Here is a 20,998-nt window from a genome sequence, read left to right on the forward strand (position 1 = left end):
TGACTGTTTGAATAGCCTTTATTTGAAATTATTCACATTTTATCTCTCCCTCCACACAAGACAGTTGGAGCTGATTTCCAAAAACCCGGACCCCCAATATTAGGAGACCCTTGTTTGCCCAACAAAAAGAAAGTTAGACTTCCTTTTTGGGAGGGAAATACAAAACAAAACTGATGCCTGCAGTGAAAAACCCTACTTTACATATCTTAATGTAATTATCTTCTATTCCCCCAACTTAAAAAATAGGCTACATAGTAAATTTTTTTTTTTTTTATTTACAAAAGATAAAAAAAGTGAAATCAAAATGGATTTTTTCAATCCTGCTGCAGCTCTGAAGTGAGTGAGTACCAACCCATTCAATACCATTTCTTTGCTTAACACACTTGCTTTAGGGTCAAAAACACCCTACAGTTTTCTAACTATACCATTCTTTTTGGTTCCTCTCAAAAGCTTTTAATAAAAAAAAAAAAAGTGAAAAAAAAGCTTTATGTAATGCATTACGGTTATCAAAAACCTTGGAGGTGTTTTAACCAATAACTCTCCACAGGAGGTAATACTGGAGGCTCAGATGTCCATCTCAAACTGGCTGTCATCTGTTGAAAAGGGACAGAGAGAAAGAGTTGACGTTAAAAAGGGGAGACGTCTGACAACAGATGGCAGTTAACATTTGTTGTTTGCACCCCAAGCACAACCACACCTCAATGAACTACAGAGAAGGGAACAAACTACAGCCCTTATCAATACATTCATAACTGGCAAGATAAAACAAAACACTGAGTAAAAAGGGTGTAACTTGCAAATCCAATCCCCACGGCATGTCCTGTGTCTCTACTAACCGAGATAAGGGACAGAGGGAAAAGGGGGTCAACCCTAATCCCCATGGTCTTTAGTCTGACAGGAGGGATGGAGAGAGATGGATTGATGGTTGGATGCATTTCGCTAGATAATAAATAGCCATCTCAACTTGCCCATGTGCCCCACCTTGGTCACACTGCCACAAGCCACCAAAGGATCATTGCCAAAAAAAGTCTCTTAACTTGAAAAGGTCATTATATTGTCTAGAAAATGCTGTTAGAAATAGAGAAGAAGTGGTAAAACTATATTTGCTAAATATCCCTTGGTATCTTTCCTAACCCCTCGGTAAGAACAAATTAACAGCTGGCAGATAAAGAAAGCCTCATCATCATCATCATCATCATCATCATCATACAATATGTAATATACAGTGATTATTGAGTAATAAAACACTGGTCTAGTTTTAAAGACTTAACACAATAATGAGTGAGCACTCCTGTCCTGGTCCTATACACAGCATAACTGCTGTGCTGCAAGGACAGATGCTGCACATATCTGCTGTACCAGCACATGTTGACAACTCATGAAAACATAAAATGAAGAATCATGTTGGGGACACAAGGTTGCAAGTTCATGAAACCACCACATTAAGCTGGAAAAGCAAAGCAGTCTGTGCTTAAGGAAAATGATGCATATAGTTGTTTTGTTAGATAAGACTACAAAACTATGCATCATGGGGGATATTCTGATTTCAGTTTATAGCGATATGTTTACCTGCAATGTCCTTCTCTTCCTCCTCGGCCTCCTCTTTGAGATCCTGCAATTTCCCCATGGCGTGTGTAGCAGGTACTGTTACCCCTGGGATCTGGGGCAGACAGCATGGGGGGGTCCGGGCGAGGGGGGAGTTTCGACAATCCAACAGAAACTTCCTGTCATAGATGATTCGGGTGCCTGTGTTTAAGAGTGAGAAAAAGAAAAAAAATAAGTGTGATGATTTGCAGTAAACAAGCATCAACTCTCACTTCCTGAAAGTAAGTGAAGTAAATGTTCTGAAGAGAGACCTCAGACCACATGCTGGGTTTTTACAGGGTCAACTCATAGCCTTTGTATCACTGCAAGTTGCACATCTGGAGAGTTAAGTATTATTATCCTCTACTGGAAGGGATTTGAAAAGAAAAAAAAAAAAAAGAGTTCTGCGAATGCGCCGAGGGGCGGGACGAGGGCTGCCACTGCAGTGAGTTCTAGGAAATCAGAGAACAAAACATTCTCTCTTTGAAACGAGAGGCCTTAAGCCATATTTCCATTCTCTGACCGAATTAAAGCTTTGACATTGATGGCAAATGCAAAATGCTTAGGTATGTATCCAAGGATGGCTTGTCTCAAGCTTTCTTGCAGCTGTGACATTAAGATTACAGCTCCACAAAAACATGGAAGTTTGCCACATCTAAAGTTTACTTGGCATGTCTCATGTTTGTCACCACTGGGACAGTGTAATAAATGGGGTGTGTTATGTTACGTTAAGTTTGACCAGGACATGGCCAAGCCAAGGAGTGGTCTGCTGCTCATGTGATTTTTTTTTACTGGACTTCAAACTGTTCTGTACAGTATCAGTTCACCCTTTCTGTGAGGAAAACATGTTATGTAATAACCGAGTGGTGAGCAGTTTATCCTGTACAAAGGGAAGTAAAGCAGAGGGAGAAGAGAGAAAGAACTGGGGCGAGGAAAGGGGGCTGGAATGCAAACTATAGCACAAGCAGTGCATTAGCAGGCAGCATTACTGTGTGGAGCAATTATGTAAAAAAAAAAGGCCAGTAACACATGTAGGACCCCAGTGGAGTATAATGTGTTGCACATAAAGTAGAATACAAGTCAAAACTTTGTGTTGCAACTTCCTAGACTGTGTTTCCCAGTTACCGTTATGTTTTGGAGCAAAAAAACTATTGCTCATGCTCCCCATGCATTAGACCTTCCCTCTCCCCTCCGCCTCGTAGCTTGTACAGAATGTTCTCTACTGTTCATGAAATGCAAAGCAGAGCGAAGCGGGGATAGGACAGCCTCCAGCTCCTCCACCACTGCTGAGGCCAATCACTTGGCTGTTCTGGCAGCTGGAAACATACACCCTCTTCAAATCACAAGTCACAAGTCACGGGTTTAGACAGCTCTTGTTGTCTTTGGACACCAGTGTTTTTGATGCAGCAACAAGTGACTGTTTACCCAGAGCTATGTATGTGTGAAAGGTTGTGTGTGAATATTTTATGAATGCCAAATGCCCCATTTACACCCGGCATTAAAATGTCTTGAGTGATTGGATTTGCAACCGGATAGTGCTTCACTACACGAAGGTACAGGTATAAATATAATCAGGTTAAAATCACATGTAGATGCTATCTGGATATGAGAGGCGCTTTAATGCCAGGTCTGAACGGAGTCAAAGTTACAACTACTGTTCTGCTACCAGCAATATAAAGATATGCCTGTCTGCATAACTGTGCAGCATTGACTTGATTTTCATTTGAAACTAGCAACACTGAAAACGCGGTACAGAAGCGAGTCTTTGCGTCCTTGTTTGTGTCACAAAAGCTGCTCGCTTTGCGTAATCAACAAACGACAGCAAACTTGTTGACATCATGAGGGCTGCACCCAGCGGCCACCGTACAAGAATGGCAGCTACAACGTTATCCTAGTTATGGGTCAAACTTCTTTGCACTTTAATATTGTTATTTTATGGTATTAGAGCGAGCTAAATAACAAGTTTAATTTCCATCATCTTCTTTGAGCATTTGTTTATTGTTTGCAACTTCTCGCGAGAACTTATCGAGGAGCTGTGCGTCTCTGCACGTACGCGTAAACACTGAGTTAGTTACCGCTGGTGGTTGACTTGTCCTGACAAATCCTGTGGTGTGACAGCAACTCAGAAAAATAATAATAATAATAATAATAATTAAAAAAAAAAAAAAAAACATAACACCTTGCATTGTCTGGAGAGAAAAGGTGGCAGTCTTGAAGTTTCCTTACCTCCTGGCGTGGTGGAGAAGAGGGTCCCCCCGGGTGTCTGGCTGTAACAGTCGGGCAGCTGGGACCAGTCCTTCAGGGTGAGCACCTTGGTGGGGATGGGGCAGCTCTTCACCTGATTGGTGCCGGTCGACATGTTGGCGTCTGTGTAGCTGCTGCAGGCGGAGTGGCACAAGTGGGTTTTTTGTTTTTGTTTGTTTGTTTGTTTGTTTTTTAAAACACTCTCAAACTGGCTTTTTGAAAAGCTCCCTCACAACCTTGTAATAGGACAACAGACGCCGACGTTTTAACAACTAACTGCTACCAAAGTAAAAAGTTGTGAGCTGAGAGTAAAGACAAGCTCCGTGGTGTCCGTCGCTCCCAGCAGCTACCCACGGCTACCATGTGCGGTGTGTGTAGCACAGCTGCAGCACCCACTCGTGATGTTTTTGTGCAGCAGCTCCGAGACACGTGGGGCCACGGTTGTGTGGTGCGATTGTTTTCTATTAGGAGGCCGTCCGCAGGGGCGGTGATAACGATGTAGTTGTTTATCAAATCCTGATTGTGATGACCGGTGCACGAAACGTTTTTAAGATGTAGGTCATAAGAAGTTTAGGACCAAGAATGGACAAATTTCTATTTATTTAGTTAGTTATAGGGTTTTGCACTAAAACCTGTGTAAAACCCTAAAATGCGAATAAGTAGGAAACAAGGATATACAAAGCAGGGCTGCAGTTAACTCTTTTATCGATTAATTACATATTATTTTCTCAAATAATCAATCTGTAAAATATCATAAAGTATTGAAAACGACAGTGATAATTTCCCACAGTGACGTTTTCAAATGTCTTGTTGTGTCCAGTCAACTGCAGTCCACATAACAGAGATATTCAATTTGCTATCATAAACATAAAAGAATGAGATTGTCAGATATGCTGCATCCAGCAAATGTATAGCAGTTTCACAAAATCATTACTTTTAAACGAGCCTCAGCGGGGGATCAACACGTGTATAAAGTAAACCGTAATCCACGGAGCAGGTTCACAAAACACGCACACCTCCACCTCGTGTTTGGGCCTCCCTCGACAGCACTGCCCCCTGCAGGCGTATGGAAGCTTTGTTTGTAACCTATAGCAGACAAACCACCAATCTGTACCATGATCCACAAATGTTATATCCACAAACGTATTTTTGTGTGTGTTGTGTCAAATCATTTACACTGAAATATGCAGAAATTTACAGACACCCATAACTAACTCTCCTATTCGACGATCCATTTGTACAAATGAAGCAGGAGCTGCACATTTGTGGATCGCTTCAGTGGCGGCGATGTAACATGTGTGACTTCACTTCCCTCCTGTTTGTTGTGGATTTTTGTCCCATTCGGACAGCAGCTGATTTGTAGAAGGGGAAAAAGTGAGGTGCAGTTACTATCTACACCCGCAGATGGCGACATTTCCTCACAAGAGCTGACAGATCTACAGTCTGTGCTGGGAGAAGGATGAAAGGAGTCTGCCCAGCAAACGCGTCTGGACCACAGGAGGCCATGACTAAGAGAGAGAGGGATGCGCACCTCGCCCCTGTGTACAGATGTGTTTGGAAAATTATCACTGTCATTTTCAATATTTTATAATATTTTACAGATTGCTTATGTGAGAAAATAAATAACCTGTAATTAATCGATAAGATAAACAAATGTTAATTGCAGCCCTACTTTGTATATCCTTGTTTCCTATAGGATGGACGGCGAGCTGAAGAGTATGGCTGTGGACGTCATGATTATTTAAAAGCGGCGCAGGATTAAAGAAAGGTTTGCATAAGATTTCTTTTTTAAGTTATCTAACTTTGTGGTAGAGGGCTGCACATTGTTTGCACATTGTTGCCATTAACTAAGAAGCTACCTAGCTGTTTATTTTGTTAGTGACAGCTCTTCTCCACATGCAATTCCATGTACATTTGTTATCACTATGTGCCTGGTGGTCATGTGCCATGGAAAGATGAACCAGGTAGGTTCAGGTAAGAATGATGGTTGTTGTATGTCTTTTGCTCTACTATTCTTTTACACACTTTTGCAGTTTGATGTGATGATGTAATGTTTAATATTGTAATTTTAATAGCAGAATACATCAAATATACATACAAAAAGGAGCATTATATGAACAGTATAACAGAAATAAAGAAATCTTACCTGGAGGCACCTGACAGTGAGGTTCCAAAAACCACAGACCATAAACATTTAAAGAAGCTTGGTAAAAATAAAGAGGAAACACTAATGTTTCTATCTTATTTTAATTGCTTTGTTAAGTTCACTGCAATGTGTTCTGCTATATTTAAACAATGTATCTACGATTTTCAACCAATACCTTATTTTATTTCTTCTTGACTGTGGATGGTAATCCTGTCCCCCAATCACTGAACATGTATGTACAGTCTGTGGCACCCAGGTGTGGAACGTCTTTGCTAATCTCTTTGCAGAATTCAACTCAACCTGTTTACAAAAAAATAATAAAAATGTGTGTATCAATGATTCAACGGTCTCAAGAACAAGTGAATACTGGAGAAGATATTATGTGTTGTATTGATGGTCACTGGAATATAGATGTGTTGGGTAGCCTGAAGTACTGTGACTAAATTCACCAGGATTAGGACTTGGTGTTTTAGTATTGTAACTTTAAAGTATAAAGACAATATAATGTAGAAATAACTGGCAAAATATGATAAGATCAGGAACTCTCTGATCAGAAAATAAGACTACAGATATATTCGAAGCCAAAAAGGACATTCTACATACATCTACAGGTGTGCAATACCACATCTACATTAGTTCATTTCAATTTATTGACCTCTTTTGTCCTGTTTAGAGTGTTGACATGACCAATGATGATGGAAGAGGGCGGCCTCACCAGACAAACTTGTGTCAGTCTCCTGAGATGCATCATCAAGAGACAAACACAAAATTATTCACTGGCAAACACATTATTGCATATTATCCACACACGCAATGCAGGTCTGTGGCAAGATGGCCTGAGCCAGACCAGCTGTGTCACAGTGGGAAAGTCACATATGTTTCCTGGCATTCTTGGCTTTTAGCAATGTGGTTTTGAAGTTGTAAAAGGGTTAGATGGGTTTGTCTCACAAGCTTTGATCTTTGTCCACCAAAAATACACAATCAGTTAGGAAGTTATTGAACATCCTCACCAGACCGCAGGCTTGTATGAAGCCCCTGAAGCACACAAACAGGTAGAAAGAGCAAACACAAATCGACCACTGGTAAATTATAATAGTCTTTATGAGTCAGCTTTTTCATTGTATGTGCTGCAAGCCACATGACTTTTCATTTTTAGGTTATTCGCTGGTATAAATAAAAGAGCTACAAAATAGAGAATCCACATGAAAAGGACTGATTTGTGTAGAGCAAAATCTATTTTGCTATTTTGCTCATGTTTCACTCTAAAAGAGCACTGAAGGCAGTGAAGAAATTTGTTAAGGAGTTTGAGAAGTTGTATGGCAGGGAAATTATGACATTTAATTTATTAATTCATTTGCTAAATAATATTGAAAGAGACTGATATGCAGGGTTGCAATTCTATTGGAATGGGAAACATAGAAATGTAGTTAGTGATTTGCACATGAAAGTCACTTTGCAAATTGAAATTTTTCTTTTGGCCATGTATCGTGTCGACCTTCTCTGTGACATTTTTGATAGACGTTTATGAAATATGCTAATTTGGTATAACTGAAAATGTACTTGCTGTAATTAAGTATTAAAATGTTTTTGGTTTCTTGTAGTAAGAGTACAAGATGTTTTATATCATTTAGACTCTTTGAGTTTCAAGTACATTTCTAATGCTTTTAAGAGCACTTCCTTTTGACCTGGGATGTTATATATTGATTTAAATGCTGTTTTCCTGTGGGCTTTACAAGATGTTTGAGGAAAAAATCTAAACTAAACAGTTAAATGACAAAATTAACCTGCAGGTGCTGCCTGTAGAGTTTGAAGAGTTTTTGTACACAGCCTTCAATGAGTCATTTTCACTTCCTTTCTAATTTCCTATGGAGACATTACTCCTAATTTTCACATCATCATGAGTACATTGGGGCCAAAGGCACAATCTTTGTTTAAATTTACATAACATAAGCATATTTAAATTTCTTTTTCTTTCTTTTTTTTGTACAAATTGGCTTTATATTTAGAGGTTTAAACTCACTGAAACAGAGGTGTAGAATATTTAAAATACCAATGTTACATTTTTTTTTTTTTAAAATAGGCAATATGGACTATGATTATGATTTCTTTTAAAAGCTCTGCTTTCACATTCTTCTGATGTGCTCACCTTAAATCCTAGTTTAAAGATGTGAAAATAAGAGCATGAAGTTTTCAAACTAATCATGGTCCAATATGCAATGATGTGGAAGCTTGAAGCTTCCTTCCTACACTAAGAACAGACTTGGACATCTTGCCGTGTTTTTTTTTAATGAGAAGTATTTGCACATTCATAGATTCAAGATAATGAGACTGATGAGTATATGTAACTAAGAATTTCAACTAAATAACTGATTTATTTTGTTTTATTTACTTTTTTGTGGAAAAAACATACCATCAAACACACTTCAAAACAGTGTATTACACATCGGTTTTGAAACATTCTGTACTTGCAAGCACTACATTAATGTGCTACCTAAATATATAAATATATAAATATATAATGTGTAAATATGTAAAAAGAAAAATCTGAGTGGATGTTTTTTCTCCTTTAGCAAATTCCATTCAGTGTCAATTCAACAAATACAACAAAGAGCCTCTTAGATTACTGTAGGCTATTTATACAACAGAGGTGTAAGCAAAAGAGTTTATGCAAACTACACAGATGTCTCAGATTAATTATAAACCAAATATACAAATAACCAGTGTAAAAATGCAAAAAACAAGTACAGAAACACTGCAGTACCAAGGACACCAGCCTGCACTGGCTTCTTGTACGATATTTTTATATGGCGGATATTGTGGGGTGAAAAAAACCCAAGGCAAACCCTCCTCGGCTGCTCATTGGTCCAGAAATATGGAATCAGATGACGTAGTGGTTCCGGGTTTCTAGGTCTTCAGATAAGGTAACTCTCGGTCATTTGTGAGCGGTGGGGACAAGGCTGGTCGCCGCGGCTGGAGGTAAGACTGCAACAAGCCTGCCAGTTTAACAAGGTATCAGCCTCTAGCTGGCCGCTGTAATCTGATTACGGCCGTTATCCGTTTGTAGATTTACGCTAGGGTTGATTTGTGTTGGCAGTATTGAAACGGTTTTAGCCACATCCTCAGCAGCTAACGTTAATCAACTTGCCGACGGTTGCTCAATGATAGCTGTACCAGCGGCGTGTGGCGGCTTCCGTCACCGCTTCGCCTGCCGCCCCGCTCCGCTCCCATTGTCACACGACCGTTGTGTGACGTATAAACAAAGAGGTTGGATTCGCCTCATATGTTGTCTTATTTTGGAAATAGTCAATTCTCGTAAAGTTTCGTCTTTTTTTTTTTCATGGGTTTGCGATGACGATAGGGTTTAACTTGTAAAAATATGTAATTTCTGTGGGTTTGATTAGCGATATCCGTTCAAACTGACTGCTTTACGTTGCCATGGAGATAACTCATACAGATGTGATGAGTGTATAACGGGAGATTTACTTGTAGCTCAAACATGCCGTCACTACGTCTGGTTCATCATGAACTCTGTGACCACGGCAGCTGTATTACCTGGTAGGGAGTCAAAAGACAGGAATCTCTCTGGATTACTGCGGGAGTGCCGCCAGATCTTTTCCTTTAAGATGTACAAACATCTGTGACGTAGATTAGAGGTAAAACAGATATGAGTCACTGAAATGTTAAACACTGTGTGCTAAGTGATGACTTTCGAAAAAAGGGAGGGTTACGAAAGTACATTCATGACTTTTTTATTTATCATCACTTAATGTAACTGAGTAGCTATACACCAGTAGTGATGTTGATAGCCACAAGAAGAAGTTGTTTATTCTAGATGTGGTGATAATCATATCTTTCTATATCTATTTTGTGGCAGGAAAACAGGTCCCACATGTTATCTGACAGCTGTAAGCTACAAGCTACAATTACTTTATTACACAGTGTGCAGCTGCATTCCTTTTCCTGTTTAAGCTGGTTCTGTCACTAGTTGGTTATTTACTTTGATTGCTGATAATTGATACTTCTTTGTTGTAAAGTGGTTGAGAGTGCAATATTTATTTTTAACTCCTTCATCGACCCCGCACTGTGAGGTTATTGGTGAGCTGAGCTTGACCTAGAGTGGCCTTTCACTGACCACAGAGTGGGGTGAGGCTCAAGAGTATTGTCATTGGTTGTCCACAACTCTATCCTCTCCAACACAACTCACAGGGCTGTGGTCATTGGGCAGTGGCCAGTCTGTTCAGAGGGGCCATGTCTCAACACTGCTTCATCCCTCAGTGACCTCTCAGATAACTCAGATTACCACCCTTTATTGTTAAAAGGCTGACAGGTGTTTGGACACCACAAGGGAGGGACCTTGAACTACTGAAACACGTCCCTGTAGTAGGTCTCACTTAAAACTGAGCTTTGAAAGCTGACAGACACACAGAGGTTGTTTGGTGCAGAGCAAGGAGGAGGTGAGTCTCCGATGTGTGCTGAGTGTAGAGGCAGTTTAGCGCAGTCCTTTTGGGTGTATGAGGAGGTTTTCAAAGCACTAACTTTCACCAATGGTAGGTAACCTTGGTACCAGGTTTAGTCTGTTGATTCACCAACCATTGTTTTCAAGGGGTTCTGTTTTTCTTGTGAGAAGTATGCTAGGAGACGGAGGTTAACCAACTTCCTCTGTCAGACTGCTTTGGCAAGTGATATTTGGGGTCAAAATTCATCCTTTTTTTTGCTTTGACTTTTGACTTGTGAAATACATTGATTAATGGTAGTTATTTCTTATGTGCTTTATAAACTTTTTCTGATGGCATTTTCTTTTCCTTTCTCCCCCTATTTTAGGTGTAACATTTGAGTGATAGTGGACCAAACCATTTTTAATACTACAGCTGCGGGATTCTTAAAATTGTCTGTACTAGGGGCATTTCTCTTTCTGAGACTTCCCTTCTGACACAGTTCCCCTTACACACATCAGACATCTACGGGACCAGTGTACAATAGAAAACTAGTGTGACAACCACTGCTGCTCGTTTCCCTTCCCTGCATACTTTGCCAGAGAACAACATGGGTCTCCAGGCAGACTCAACGCTCCAATCTATCCTCCTCTTTCCAATCCACCTTCTGATATGGCTGTACTCCGTCCTGTCCTTCCTACCCTGGTACTACATCACCGGTGCTGGGGAAAGACAAGCTTTGTCCAAGCGGATAAAGGCCCGTTCCACTTCAGGCTGTGCTGAGGGACCATACCGCTCTGTGGACCACTTCGACTGCCTGGCCAGGGAGGACTTCCCAGGCAAGGACACGCTGGATAAGCTTTTTGAACATGCTGTACAGCGATTTGGACAAGCACACTGTCTCGGCACCCGAGATATTCTGAGTGAGGAGAATGAGGTTCAGCCCAGTGGTAAAGTATTTAAAAAGGTAAGGATTCCTGTTACTATCTTCTTTTGGTGAGAGATACTTGCTAGGACAAATATGTCTGATGTTGCATCTGACTCTTTCTCCTTCAAGCTGATCCTGGGGGAGTATAAATGGCTGTCCTACAATGAACTGGATTCTATAGTCAGCGAGTTTGGCAGTGGATTGGCAGCTCTCGGACAACAGCCCAAAAGCACTATTGCAATCTTCTGTGAAACCAGAGCGGAGTGGATGATCACTGCCCAGGCGTGCTTCAGGCGCAATTTCCCATGTAAGGATATCTGATATCTGTCTTTCAGTACAGTACAAGTTATCTGACAAAGTATGAATAATCTACTAACTGCTGTTTATATTGTATTGTGCTGTTTTTACTCACTGAGTGTTTTGTATTCACAACAGTGGTGACATTCTATGCCACACTCGGAGAGGAGGCTATTGCTTTTGGACTGAATGAGACCGGTGTTACTCATCTAGTCACCAGTGTGGAACTGCTTGAGACTAGGCTGAAAGTGAGTTAATCCCTTACAACACACAGTAATTTTGAGTAGAAGGGAAGAATGATTTTTTTTTTTTTTTTGTCATAACACCTCTTGTCTGTCGACATACATGATCATTTGGGACTAAAGAAATCATTTCAAAACTTGCTATGGAGGAAAAGAAAAGAGCTTTAACTTCTCGCAAGCTTCTAAGGCCATATGGACGAATGAATGGATGAACACAGTATCTCTTATTTAAACCAGACAGGAGACCTACTCTATTATTAAATGTATGGCCTGCAGTGTTACTGTGTACTTAACTTTTCAAGCTGGAGTGGTTTACAAAATAAGGATAGATGAAATTAAGTTATTTTCAACATGGTTTTAAATTAGGTACAACAAAATGTGGTTTGTGTCAGTGTGAGAAATTACATTGTTTTACATGAGCTCTGTAAATAGATTGATTAAAATCCTTGCATTACCCCAGAATCCTTACTCAAGATAAGAGCAAAATCAAATTATGTGTGTAAAATACTTCATGTGGGTATAACATCTCAGCCCATTTTGCAAAATTCAAAACGTCATCCTGTTTTGATACCAGTGTTGTCCTCTCTTTTTGTCCAGAATGTGCTTCCACAGATCCCAAAACTGAAGCATGTGATCTATGTAGACCAGAAGAAAGTGCGCACAGAAGGCTACCCAGCAGGACTCTCCATCCACAGCATGCAGGCTGTACGAGAGCTGGGCGCGCTGCCTGAAAATAGTGTGTATTTCTCTGACTCATCTTGGTTGTGCTTTTTTTTTTTTTTCCTTTGCTTTTTTTCCCTCAAATCTCACACATACAGTGAAAGACAATAACTGATTGTTTGTCCTGCAGTCGGGAGGGCAATCGTGAAGCCCCAGCCTGCCGATCTGGCTGTGGTGATGTACACCAGTGGCTCCACAGGCAGACCCAAAGGAGTCATGATTGTCCACAGTAACCTGATCGCAGGAATGACAGGACAGTGTGAGCGCATCCCTGGACTCGGGTGAGTTTCAGCATTAATCAGCATATAGAGAATGACTTTGTATGATGTAGTGTGCCCAGCGGAGTTTCTGCACAGAGTTGCTTACTGAAAAGTCTCTCCAAAGCTCTTTTATCTATTCCAACAAAAACAACATTGACATTAGAAAAAGCCAAGTAGATAACAGTAGAATTTTCCAAATAAATCCGTGCTGCAACAGGATTTCAGCAGTAGAGGAACCAGAAAGAACCACACTCAAAAGGTTTGGTGTTGAAATTTGGAAGATTATATATTATATTATATTTGGAAGAGGGAACAGAAAACTTGATAGTGGCTTCTGCCTCTAACCTTTACTTTCTCCCCTGTGTGTCCCCGCAGGCCTGATGATACCTACATAGCCTATCTGCCTCTGGCTCATGTTCTGGAAATGACAGCTGAAATCTCCTGTGTCACATATGGCTGTCGGATCGGCTACTCATCCCCGCAGACACTGTCAGACCAGGTAATACCCAGCACCAACGCCAGGTCAATGTGTATGTTATATTTCTACGAAACCTGGGTGTGGTCACTAACACTTGTCTATATTATTGCAAGTAGCTTAATCATTGTCGCTGTCTAGTGTAATCAGTGCAGCTGTTTTTTTCCCCTGTTCCTTTTAGTCCACCAAGATTAAGAAAGGAAGTAAAGGAGACTGCTCAGTGCTCAGACCCACCCTGATGGCAGCTGTGCCAGTAAGATTCCTGTTATATTCTTTTTTCTGTCCATTACTCATGACTTTGCTGCCCTTTTCTCTTGTTTTCCTCCCCTCTCTCTGCTTGCTCAGTTTCACCTCCTCATCATCAATATGTAAATTAATCCTGTATCCTTTCTCCTAAAAAGGAAATTATGGATCGCATCAACAAAAATGTGATGAGCAAAGTGCAGGAAATGAGCTTCATTCAGAAGACTCTGTTTACACTGGGCTACAAGTATAAACTGGAGCAGATCAAGCGGGGCTATGACGCACCACTCTGCAATGCGTAAGAAACCACTATGTTTGTTTCAGTGCTGTCAGAAATAAATATGTTTGTGTTATTCAACCTGAAATGAAACACACAGCAATCTGCCTTTGCAGCCTGTTATTCCGGAAAGTCAAGAAGCTGCTGGGCGGAAGAGTGAGGATGATGTTGTCGGGAGGGGCCCCCCTGTCTTCAGCCACTCAGAGATTTATGAATGTATGTTTCTGTTGTCCAGTGGGCCAGGGCTATGGCCTCACTGAAACCTGTGGAGCAGGCACCATCACAGAGGGTAAGACAGGATTTGAAGAGTAGAGTAACAAGACAGCGTAAAGGTGGGAATTAACAACAATGTCATTAAGATATATAATCTTATTGTCTTATTATACAGTTGCAGACATCAGCACCGGCCGTGTTGGAGCTCCTCTTATTTGCTGTGAGGTCATACTCAGAGACTGGGCTGAAGGTATGGCTGAAAACACATTGGTACAGGCTGTACTTACAGTGCACAACGAGAAGTATTTATTTAATTGCAGGGTAATTATGGGTTACGTTACTATTTAATTTACCACTTTATCTCAGGTGGCTACACCAGGAAGGACAAGCCGAACCCAAGAGGAGAGATCCTGATTGGTGGTCCCAATGTAACCATGGGTTACTACAGGAATGAAAGCAAGGATCAGGACTTTTTCGTGGATGAAAAAGGCCAGAGGTGGTTCTGCACTGGTGATGTCGGAGAGATTTACCCAGATGGTTGTCTACAAATAGTGGGTGTGTATATTCTCACACTGGTAACATATCACTTAGGGACATCATCATCATCATCTGACGGTGCTCGTAAAAGGCACTCCTTTCATACTCAATTTCACAGCCCTCATGCAGTCAGTGTTTCCTTTCATAAGTTTGTAACTTATGAAAGGAAAACTGTTTGCACTTGACATCACAACACTGCTATAAACACATTTTTATATTCTCATTTAGACCGCAAGAAAGACTTGGTCAAACTGCAGGCTGGGGAGTATGTGTCTCTTGGTAAAGTCGAGTCTGCGCTGAAAAACTGCTCTCTCATAGACAACATCTGTGCTTACGCAAACAGGTGAGTAAGTTGCGTTTATTCATTTAGGAAAAGTCAAAAGCTGTAGAGTTTCTTCCATATCTGTATGAAGCAACACTTGATGCATATGTGTGAAATAATGACAAAGTCTGTTGATTTTTATGGTTCTTCGTTGAAGTGCAAACACCTGTGGCCAGATTCATAAAACTGTGTAGATTCATGACTAAAACTATGGCTATGCACAAAACCAGAAATATGCATATGCATTACTTTTGTCAGAATTATAAAGCCGTGTGTACGCATGATTCTGTTTTATAAGTTTCACCCATTGAGTAATTGGATGCACATGCACAAGTCTCATTTCCACTCCCACAATTAGCCTTAATGGATGAAGACACCCCCTTAATCCATCAGTTTACAGAAAAGAACAACAAAAAGGAAATGCAACTTCTCCGATTGTTGGTCGGATTACAAACGGGAGCTCATCAGTAGAATTACTCCAACTGTAGAGTCCTGTTTTACTTTTAACTTAATTTGTCTGAATTAGACACGTCCTCATTAGGCACCAGTCTGGCATTCGTTGTGATTAGTAAATATTAAAATAGTATCAAAACAGTTTACACAGTGCCTCACAATAAATAGAGGATATAATATTGACAAATGCTAAAGGAAACATTGAGCACACAAACGCTCATTATTTATTTCTGTTTATGACAACAACATTGTAAATGTTACATTATTCCAAAGGTAAATTTGATCAATTATTATCAGATGTGTCACCTCTGTGTGAGACATGTTGTCAAGCTAAAGCTACTTTTTACATAGTTATGTACAATGGCCCAAAATACAGCAGGTCTGATCGATATTTTCAGGTGCTCTAACAAACATACTTAATAAGCACTTACAACCAGGACAAACCTTTGTAATGAGAGTTTCTGTGGACATGAAACATTTGAATCCATTTCAGTGAAAAATATAATTCCTAATTTTTAATGGGTTTGAACAGAGCGGAGGTTTTTCCTTGTCTGTATATAATATGTTGTGTTGTATGTTATGTTGATAAGGGATGTGCTTGTATTGACATTTAAATTCCTTTCAGTGCTTGAACAACTGATGCGTTAACTTTACTCAGCACTTAAAATCAAATCAACACTTCAGCTTCTTTCAGCACTTTCTTTGAACTGTTATTTCAGATCTCAGTTTTCCATTTTGACTTCCACTTCAACTGAATATCTCAACTGTTTTAAACATTCAAATTTTCAGCAGTGAGTACAACTTTTATCAACCCTGTTTCTGATGTTCATCCTTGCAGTGACCAGAACTATGTGATCAGCTTTGTGGTTCCCAACCAGAAGAAGTTGACAGAACTGGCCAAACAGAGAAGCATCGTTGGAGCATGGGAGGAGATCTGCACTCACCCCGAAATGGAAAGAGAAGTTCTGAAGGAGATCAAAGTCGTCGCTGCTAACAGTAAGAGCTGCCCATGTCTTTACTTTTGTGTGTACTTTTTACTTCTGTCCTTATCTCCCCCTTTATGTGTTCTTTTTTGTACATTATCTACCAATTTTTTAGCAATAAAGAGCAAATTATCCATTCCACTATGCTGTGATAAATATGTGTGAGCATCACTGTTTTCTTCCTCTTCATCCAGTTAAACTCCAGCGATTTGAGATTCCAGTGAAGGTGCATCTGAGTCCAGAGCCGTGGACCCCAGAGACGGGTCTTGTGACGGATGCGTTCAAGCTGAAGAGGAAAGAGCTGAAGAATCACTATCTCCACCACATAGAGAGGATGTATGGGGGCAAATAACTTCAGCCATTTACATAAGACTCCCAGTTATTATCATAACCACTGTTCTGATGTACAAATAATTTTTCCTGGTACCCACTTTGGTTTTTCATGCTGTTCGTGTACCACAGACATCCAAAAGGAAACGTCTTGAACAGAAAAGCTGAAGCTGTAGATAGTTGTACCTCTCGATCCGTATGTGCTGCTTTTTATTTTTGTGTGTTGAAGTTTTGATTGTCAAAGAGATGCACTAAAGTGGCAACTCTTACTACATGAGAAGGGTTTGAAACCATTATAGCACTCAACTGCCATCCACTCGAATCTGTTGGCACTCTGTTTGTAGCTGATAGAATACCATTGTCATCCATATGTTGCCAACGCTTTGTTGTTACTTCCATTGAAAATATTAACTGTAATCATCGCAGTCGCTTTTACAGCTCTTTTGTAAAGTTGGAGTACTGATGTTACTGTGCCTTCAGTCTGCAGTACTTGTGTAGTCAAGCAGAAGTAAGTGGCATCTATATTAAAAACAAATAGTGTGTTTGTTACAAAAATGGTTGAACTGCCATGTTAATGTTTACTTGAGGCTTTAGGAAAAATATCCCCACCTGGAGATAAACCAACATGGATCATAGAGAAGGTTTCTCATGATCATGTCTGCTTATCCTTTTTTGTTTTATTTATTTCATTTGTTATTGTGTCAGTTTATTGAGAAAGTAAGACCAAAATATGTAAACATAAATGACTCAGGAAGATAAGCAAATGTTTTAATATATGAAATTGTCACAGTGGGTTTGCTCGCATAGAAAGCACTTCCATCAAAATTATTGTGGGCACCTTATTTATTAGAGCGCAGGCATGCTTAACTACTAACTAGTTATTAAAATGTTTCTAAGCTATAGTCAGACCCGGCATACTGTAATACTGTATGTATTTTACCTCAGTTAACAGGTTAATGTAAAATTTGGTATCAGATGCTTATCTGAAGTTAAGTCTGTGCATTTTAATATATAGGAGTGTTTTCTATGTATTTTTCAAAGTGTTGTGTTGATGGATTTGCACCACTAAACCTTTAAGGAAGCAGACATTGACAGTCACTTTACAGTTGGTTGTTCGGTGATCCTATTTGTATTTATTACTCCATCATTATGATCACATGCCTTGGTCAACATTTCAGAAATAAAACACCTTTTCGTAATCAGTCTTCTGTATTACATTTTTATTTTATTACAAAAACATAGAAATAAACCAACAGCACATCAATTTTCCTCAGAGCCTCAGTTGTTCCAGTCTTGAAATCGGAAACAGTCACTAGCGATTTTCCAAACAGGCTGGTCATTGTTGGGTGAAGCCTGAGCTGTTAAAAGGAAGTTCTGGTTGAAGAAACGCGGTTTGTTCCCCTCAAACTTGACTGTGCCACCGGTCACCACGAGCAGTGTAGTCTGGCCTTGGGTGGCTTGTTCTGAGAATGAAGAAAGGGTAGATTGATATTCGATTACCACACCATAACCACACTCGGTAGGACATCATCACATGTTTACATTTTCACATTTGATAGATTTAATGCCCTGTTTTATATTTACAGCTATTTTCTATTCCACACATATACAGTATTCAAGAATACTTCTACCATTGTACAGTGTATATTCAGCACATAGTATAGCTATAGGTCCATCTTTAGTCTCTTTTTTAAAAATAATTATTTATATTTAGTTTTCTACTTCATTCAGTTATTTTATATAATTTTTCATTAATTGTATTTTTACCCACCTCACTGGCTGTTGTCCTTTGGGATTAAGAAATTAATCTGTCTAAACACATTTGAGAATCACCATCAGGCCTTGAAAAGGTTTTGTGTTTGTCCCACTAACCGTGAACTGGCTGGCAATCCAGTGTATGAACTTGGAACTCGCTCGATGGCAGTGACTCAAAAAACTCGCCCAGTGCGTCCTGTCCTGACACCGCATTGCCGTTCCACACCAATGTCGCCTTGTCCAGGTAGAGTCGTGTCAAGTTCTGAAGCACAGGAGCCAGTAAATAATGACAGTTCAGTACAGGAATAGCGGCAACATATGACATTAACCACAACGTAATGTGTGCTCTACATCCCAACCAACACTGAATTTTGATGGCCGATACTGATATTGATATTTGAGAATTATAAAAACCTCAGATAACAATTTACTGCTGAGAGTATTTTTGAACAAATATGAAATATTTTGGAAAAGGATCACTTAAATTTAATTATTACAGAAATGTGACCAAGCTCAAGACATGGCCAAAAGTCTGAATACCCTTACACCTCAGTGAAACAATACTCTGATCTTCATGGAAAGTGTTGAAATTTAAATCTCTTTTGTCTTTTGAAGCTGTGAACAGAGCTGAATTCTTGCTTATAAAGATCCTCTACAATGGCTTGGACAAAATTATTGGTACCTCTTAGAAGTGCTGATAAACAAGCGGACTATGATATTTCGAGCTGACTATATCATCAATTACTAACACAAGTGTCCACAAACACAAGAAAACAAATGCCAATCATAGTCAAGGTAAAGGCTACAAGATGAAGAATTTCAAGGTCCATGGCCCATAGCCAACACTCCCTGGATGTGGCTGCCAGAGGAAAACTGAACAGTGGGGTAAGTTTGAATGGTGGAAAAAGAATCAAGGAAAACTGAAAACAGATATAAACTGACCTCCACAACAAAGACACAACAGTGTCTAGTTGCACCATGTGCTGCTTGCTGAATGAGAGTGGGCTCCATGGAAGAAAGAACCAGGAACAACCCAGTTTTGAAAGAGACAAAGAAAAAAAGCCTGACTGAGGTTAGGTTAAATGCAATGTTGACAACCCACAAGGCTTCTGGGAGGAAGATGAGAATTCAAGCTATTTGCTACGTCACATCAGCTCTATCACATCAGAGGAAAATGTGAAGCTTTCATCCCCAGGCTTATTTGTGTAATAGGGTTGCTTCGCTGCATCAGGGAGCCTTGAGTCTCTGCAGGGCACGATGAATTCAGAGGATTAACAAGAAATTCTGGAGTGAGACACACTGCTCAGTGTCAGATGGTGTGCTCAGTGCTCTGTCTCAGCTGAAAGTCTTGGCCCCTCCAACAGGTTAATCACCCAAAACATACATCCAAAAGCAACTGAGGATGGATGACAGGAAAACTCTGGACCATTCAGAAGTGGCCTGGTATGAGTCAAGAGGTCCCAATATCTTTCTCTGTGCCATTTTGATTAGTTGTATAATTTAAAGTGACATTGTATGTCTAAAGTCAAATGTTGTGTGTTTTCTATTAAATATGGAACAGAGAGAGAAAATGTAAAAGGTACCAATAATTGCAGCCACTTCCGTGTGTGTGGACTGGGACGTTTTAAGTTGTCACTGCTCTCTAGTGAGCAAACGATGCAATACAGATACAATACCTCTGTCATATTGGTAATTACTATCACATTACTGTCAGATGTATACACTAATACGGATACATCTGATAACCTAAAACCAGCCAATAATATTGGCCAATGCCGATACATCGGTCAACTTCAATGGTGCTCATTTAAAAATAACTGGAGTACTGATGTTTTCAAATTCAGAGAACAAAACAGACCATTACTCACCCTCCTTTTCTTGTCCATGCAGTCGTAGTAAATGTTAACAAATTCTTCTGAATATCTGCATGACTGGTCGACATGGGTCCTGAAATCCTATTGTGACAATCACTTATTAAATGCCGCTCACGATCATCAAAGACAACAAGTGACATTTCTCATTGTAAAAGGCGCACATTGGAAATTAGCTAGCTAGCAAAACACTGCGTTAGCCGATAGATTTCAGTATAAAAATGTAGCGAAAGTCTGAAGCTTACCAGCGTGTTAGCCATGACTACATGTATTTGGACAGAAATAATACTGAACACTACTTAAAAAACAAATCTTTTCTAGCATCAAGTTAAGGTGGTTTGCTTGTTCACTTAGCAGCCAGCGCAGCCATTTTGTAGCATGTATCACTTCCTCCGGGCACCAACTCCACCTACCAAAATAAAACTTCTGTACTGCCTGATTAGTGATTTAAGAAAAAAATATGGTATGATATTCAGGTTAAGAGTAAATACATTTAGTGTACTTCAGTACAATTTTGGAAGCATTTAATTCTATGTTATTTACTTGTACTCCACTGCATTTTATAATACTGCACTTTGTTTATTTTACAACTAAAGTTAGTTACTTTCCAAGTTAAGACATAACAACACATAAGTTTGCACACTACATCAGTCAAGACATATTTTCTAAGCTTGTGACCTCTTAC

General features: G+C 39.8%; 3 protein-coding genes across 4 annotated transcripts; 1 reads left to right on the forward strand and 2 right to left on the reverse strand.

Annotated features, from left to right (window-relative positions):
- eif4ebp3l (eukaryotic translation initiation factor 4E binding protein 3, like) lies at window positions 1-4,223 on the reverse strand. The gene is made up of 3 exons (XM_071457060.1): window positions 3,811-4,223; window positions 1,570-1,746; window positions 1-593 (listed from the first exon to the last, which is right to left on the reverse strand). The coding sequence occupies exons 1-3, from the start codon at window positions 3,941-3,943 to the stop codon at window positions 565-567; spliced, it is 339 nt and encodes a 112-aa protein (XP_071313161.1). The 5' UTR covers window positions 3,944-4,223; the 3' UTR covers window positions 1-564.
- A 4,630-nt stretch (window positions 4,224-8,853) lies between these two features.
- acsl4a (acyl-CoA synthetase long chain family member 4a) lies at window positions 8,854-17,886 on the forward strand. 2 transcript variants are annotated; one of them, XM_071457056.1, is made up of 15 exons: window positions 8,854-8,950; window positions 10,796-11,374; window positions 11,465-11,642; window positions 11,771-11,880; window positions 12,472-12,610; window positions 12,725-12,875; window positions 13,230-13,353; window positions 13,511-13,582; window positions 13,731-13,870; window positions 13,966-14,138; window positions 14,238-14,312; window positions 14,429-14,617; window positions 14,828-14,942; window positions 16,213-16,370; window positions 16,552-17,886. In XM_071457056.1, exons 2-15 carry the CDS (start codon window positions 11,018-11,020, stop codon window positions 16,707-16,709), a joined length of 2,139 nt encoding a protein of 712 aa, XP_071313157.1. In that variant the 5' UTR covers window positions 8,854-8,950; window positions 10,796-11,017; the 3' UTR covers window positions 16,710-17,886. The 2 variants fall into 2 exon arrangements, with proteins under 2 accessions (XP_071313157.1, XP_071313158.1); XM_071457057.1 differs by having other exon boundaries at window positions 8,887-8,983.
- Window positions 17,887-20,717, reverse strand: nxt2 (nuclear transport factor 2-like export factor 2). The gene is made up of 4 exons (XM_071457058.1): window positions 20,559-20,717; window positions 20,311-20,397; window positions 18,560-18,704; window positions 17,887-18,150 (listed from the first exon to the last, which is right to left on the reverse strand). Exons 1-4 carry the CDS (start codon window positions 20,571-20,573, stop codon window positions 17,966-17,968), a joined length of 432 nt encoding a protein of 143 aa, XP_071313159.1. The 5' UTR covers window positions 20,574-20,717; the 3' UTR covers window positions 17,887-17,965.
- Window positions 20,718-20,998: the final 281 nt, after the last annotated feature.

This window comes from Trachinotus anak, unplaced genomic scaffold (genome assembly GCF_046630095.1).
Source record: "Trachinotus anak isolate AG129_WGS33_773 ecotype Australia unplaced genomic scaffold, CSIRO_AGI_Tana_v1 ptg000021l, whole genome shotgun sequence".
NCBI classification, from domain to species: Eukaryota; Metazoa; Chordata; class Actinopteri; order Carangiformes; family Carangidae; genus Trachinotus; species Trachinotus anak.

Bases quoted from the DNA above. Each gene is read 5' to 3' on its own strand.
- nxt2 (XM_071457058.1), bottom strand. The intron at 18,705-20,310 runs GTGAGTAATGGT...CCTGTGCTTCAG, and splicing joins GCATGGACAAGAAAAGGAGG to AACTTGACACGACTCTACCT. The intron at 18,151-18,559 runs GTTAGTGGGACA...CTTCATTCTCAG, and splicing joins GGATTGCCAGCCAGTTCACG to AACAAGCCACCCAAGGCCAG.
- eif4ebp3l (XM_071457060.1), bottom strand. From the start codon at position 3,943: ATGTCGACCGGCACCAATCAGGTGAAGAGCTGCCCCATCCCCACCAAG. The intron at 1,747-3,810 runs GTAAGGAAACTT...TCTTAAACACAG, and splicing joins CTTCTCCACCACGCCAGGAG to GCACCCGAATCATCTATGAC. The intron at 594-1,569 runs GTAAACATATCG...CCTTTTCAACAG, and splicing joins GGAAGAGAAGGACATTGCAG to ATGACAGCCAGTTTGAGATG.
- acsl4a (XM_071457056.1), top strand. From the start codon at position 11,018: ATGGGTCTCCAGGCAGACTCAACGCTCCAATCTATCCTCCTCTTTCCA. The intron at 11,643-11,770 runs GTAAGGATATCT...TATTCACAACAG, and splicing joins CTTCAGGCGCAATTTCCCAT to TGGTGACATTCTATGCCACA. The intron at 12,876-13,229 runs GTGAGTTTCAGC...GTGTCCCCGCAG, and splicing joins GAGCGCATCCCTGGACTCGG to GCCTGATGATACCTACATAG.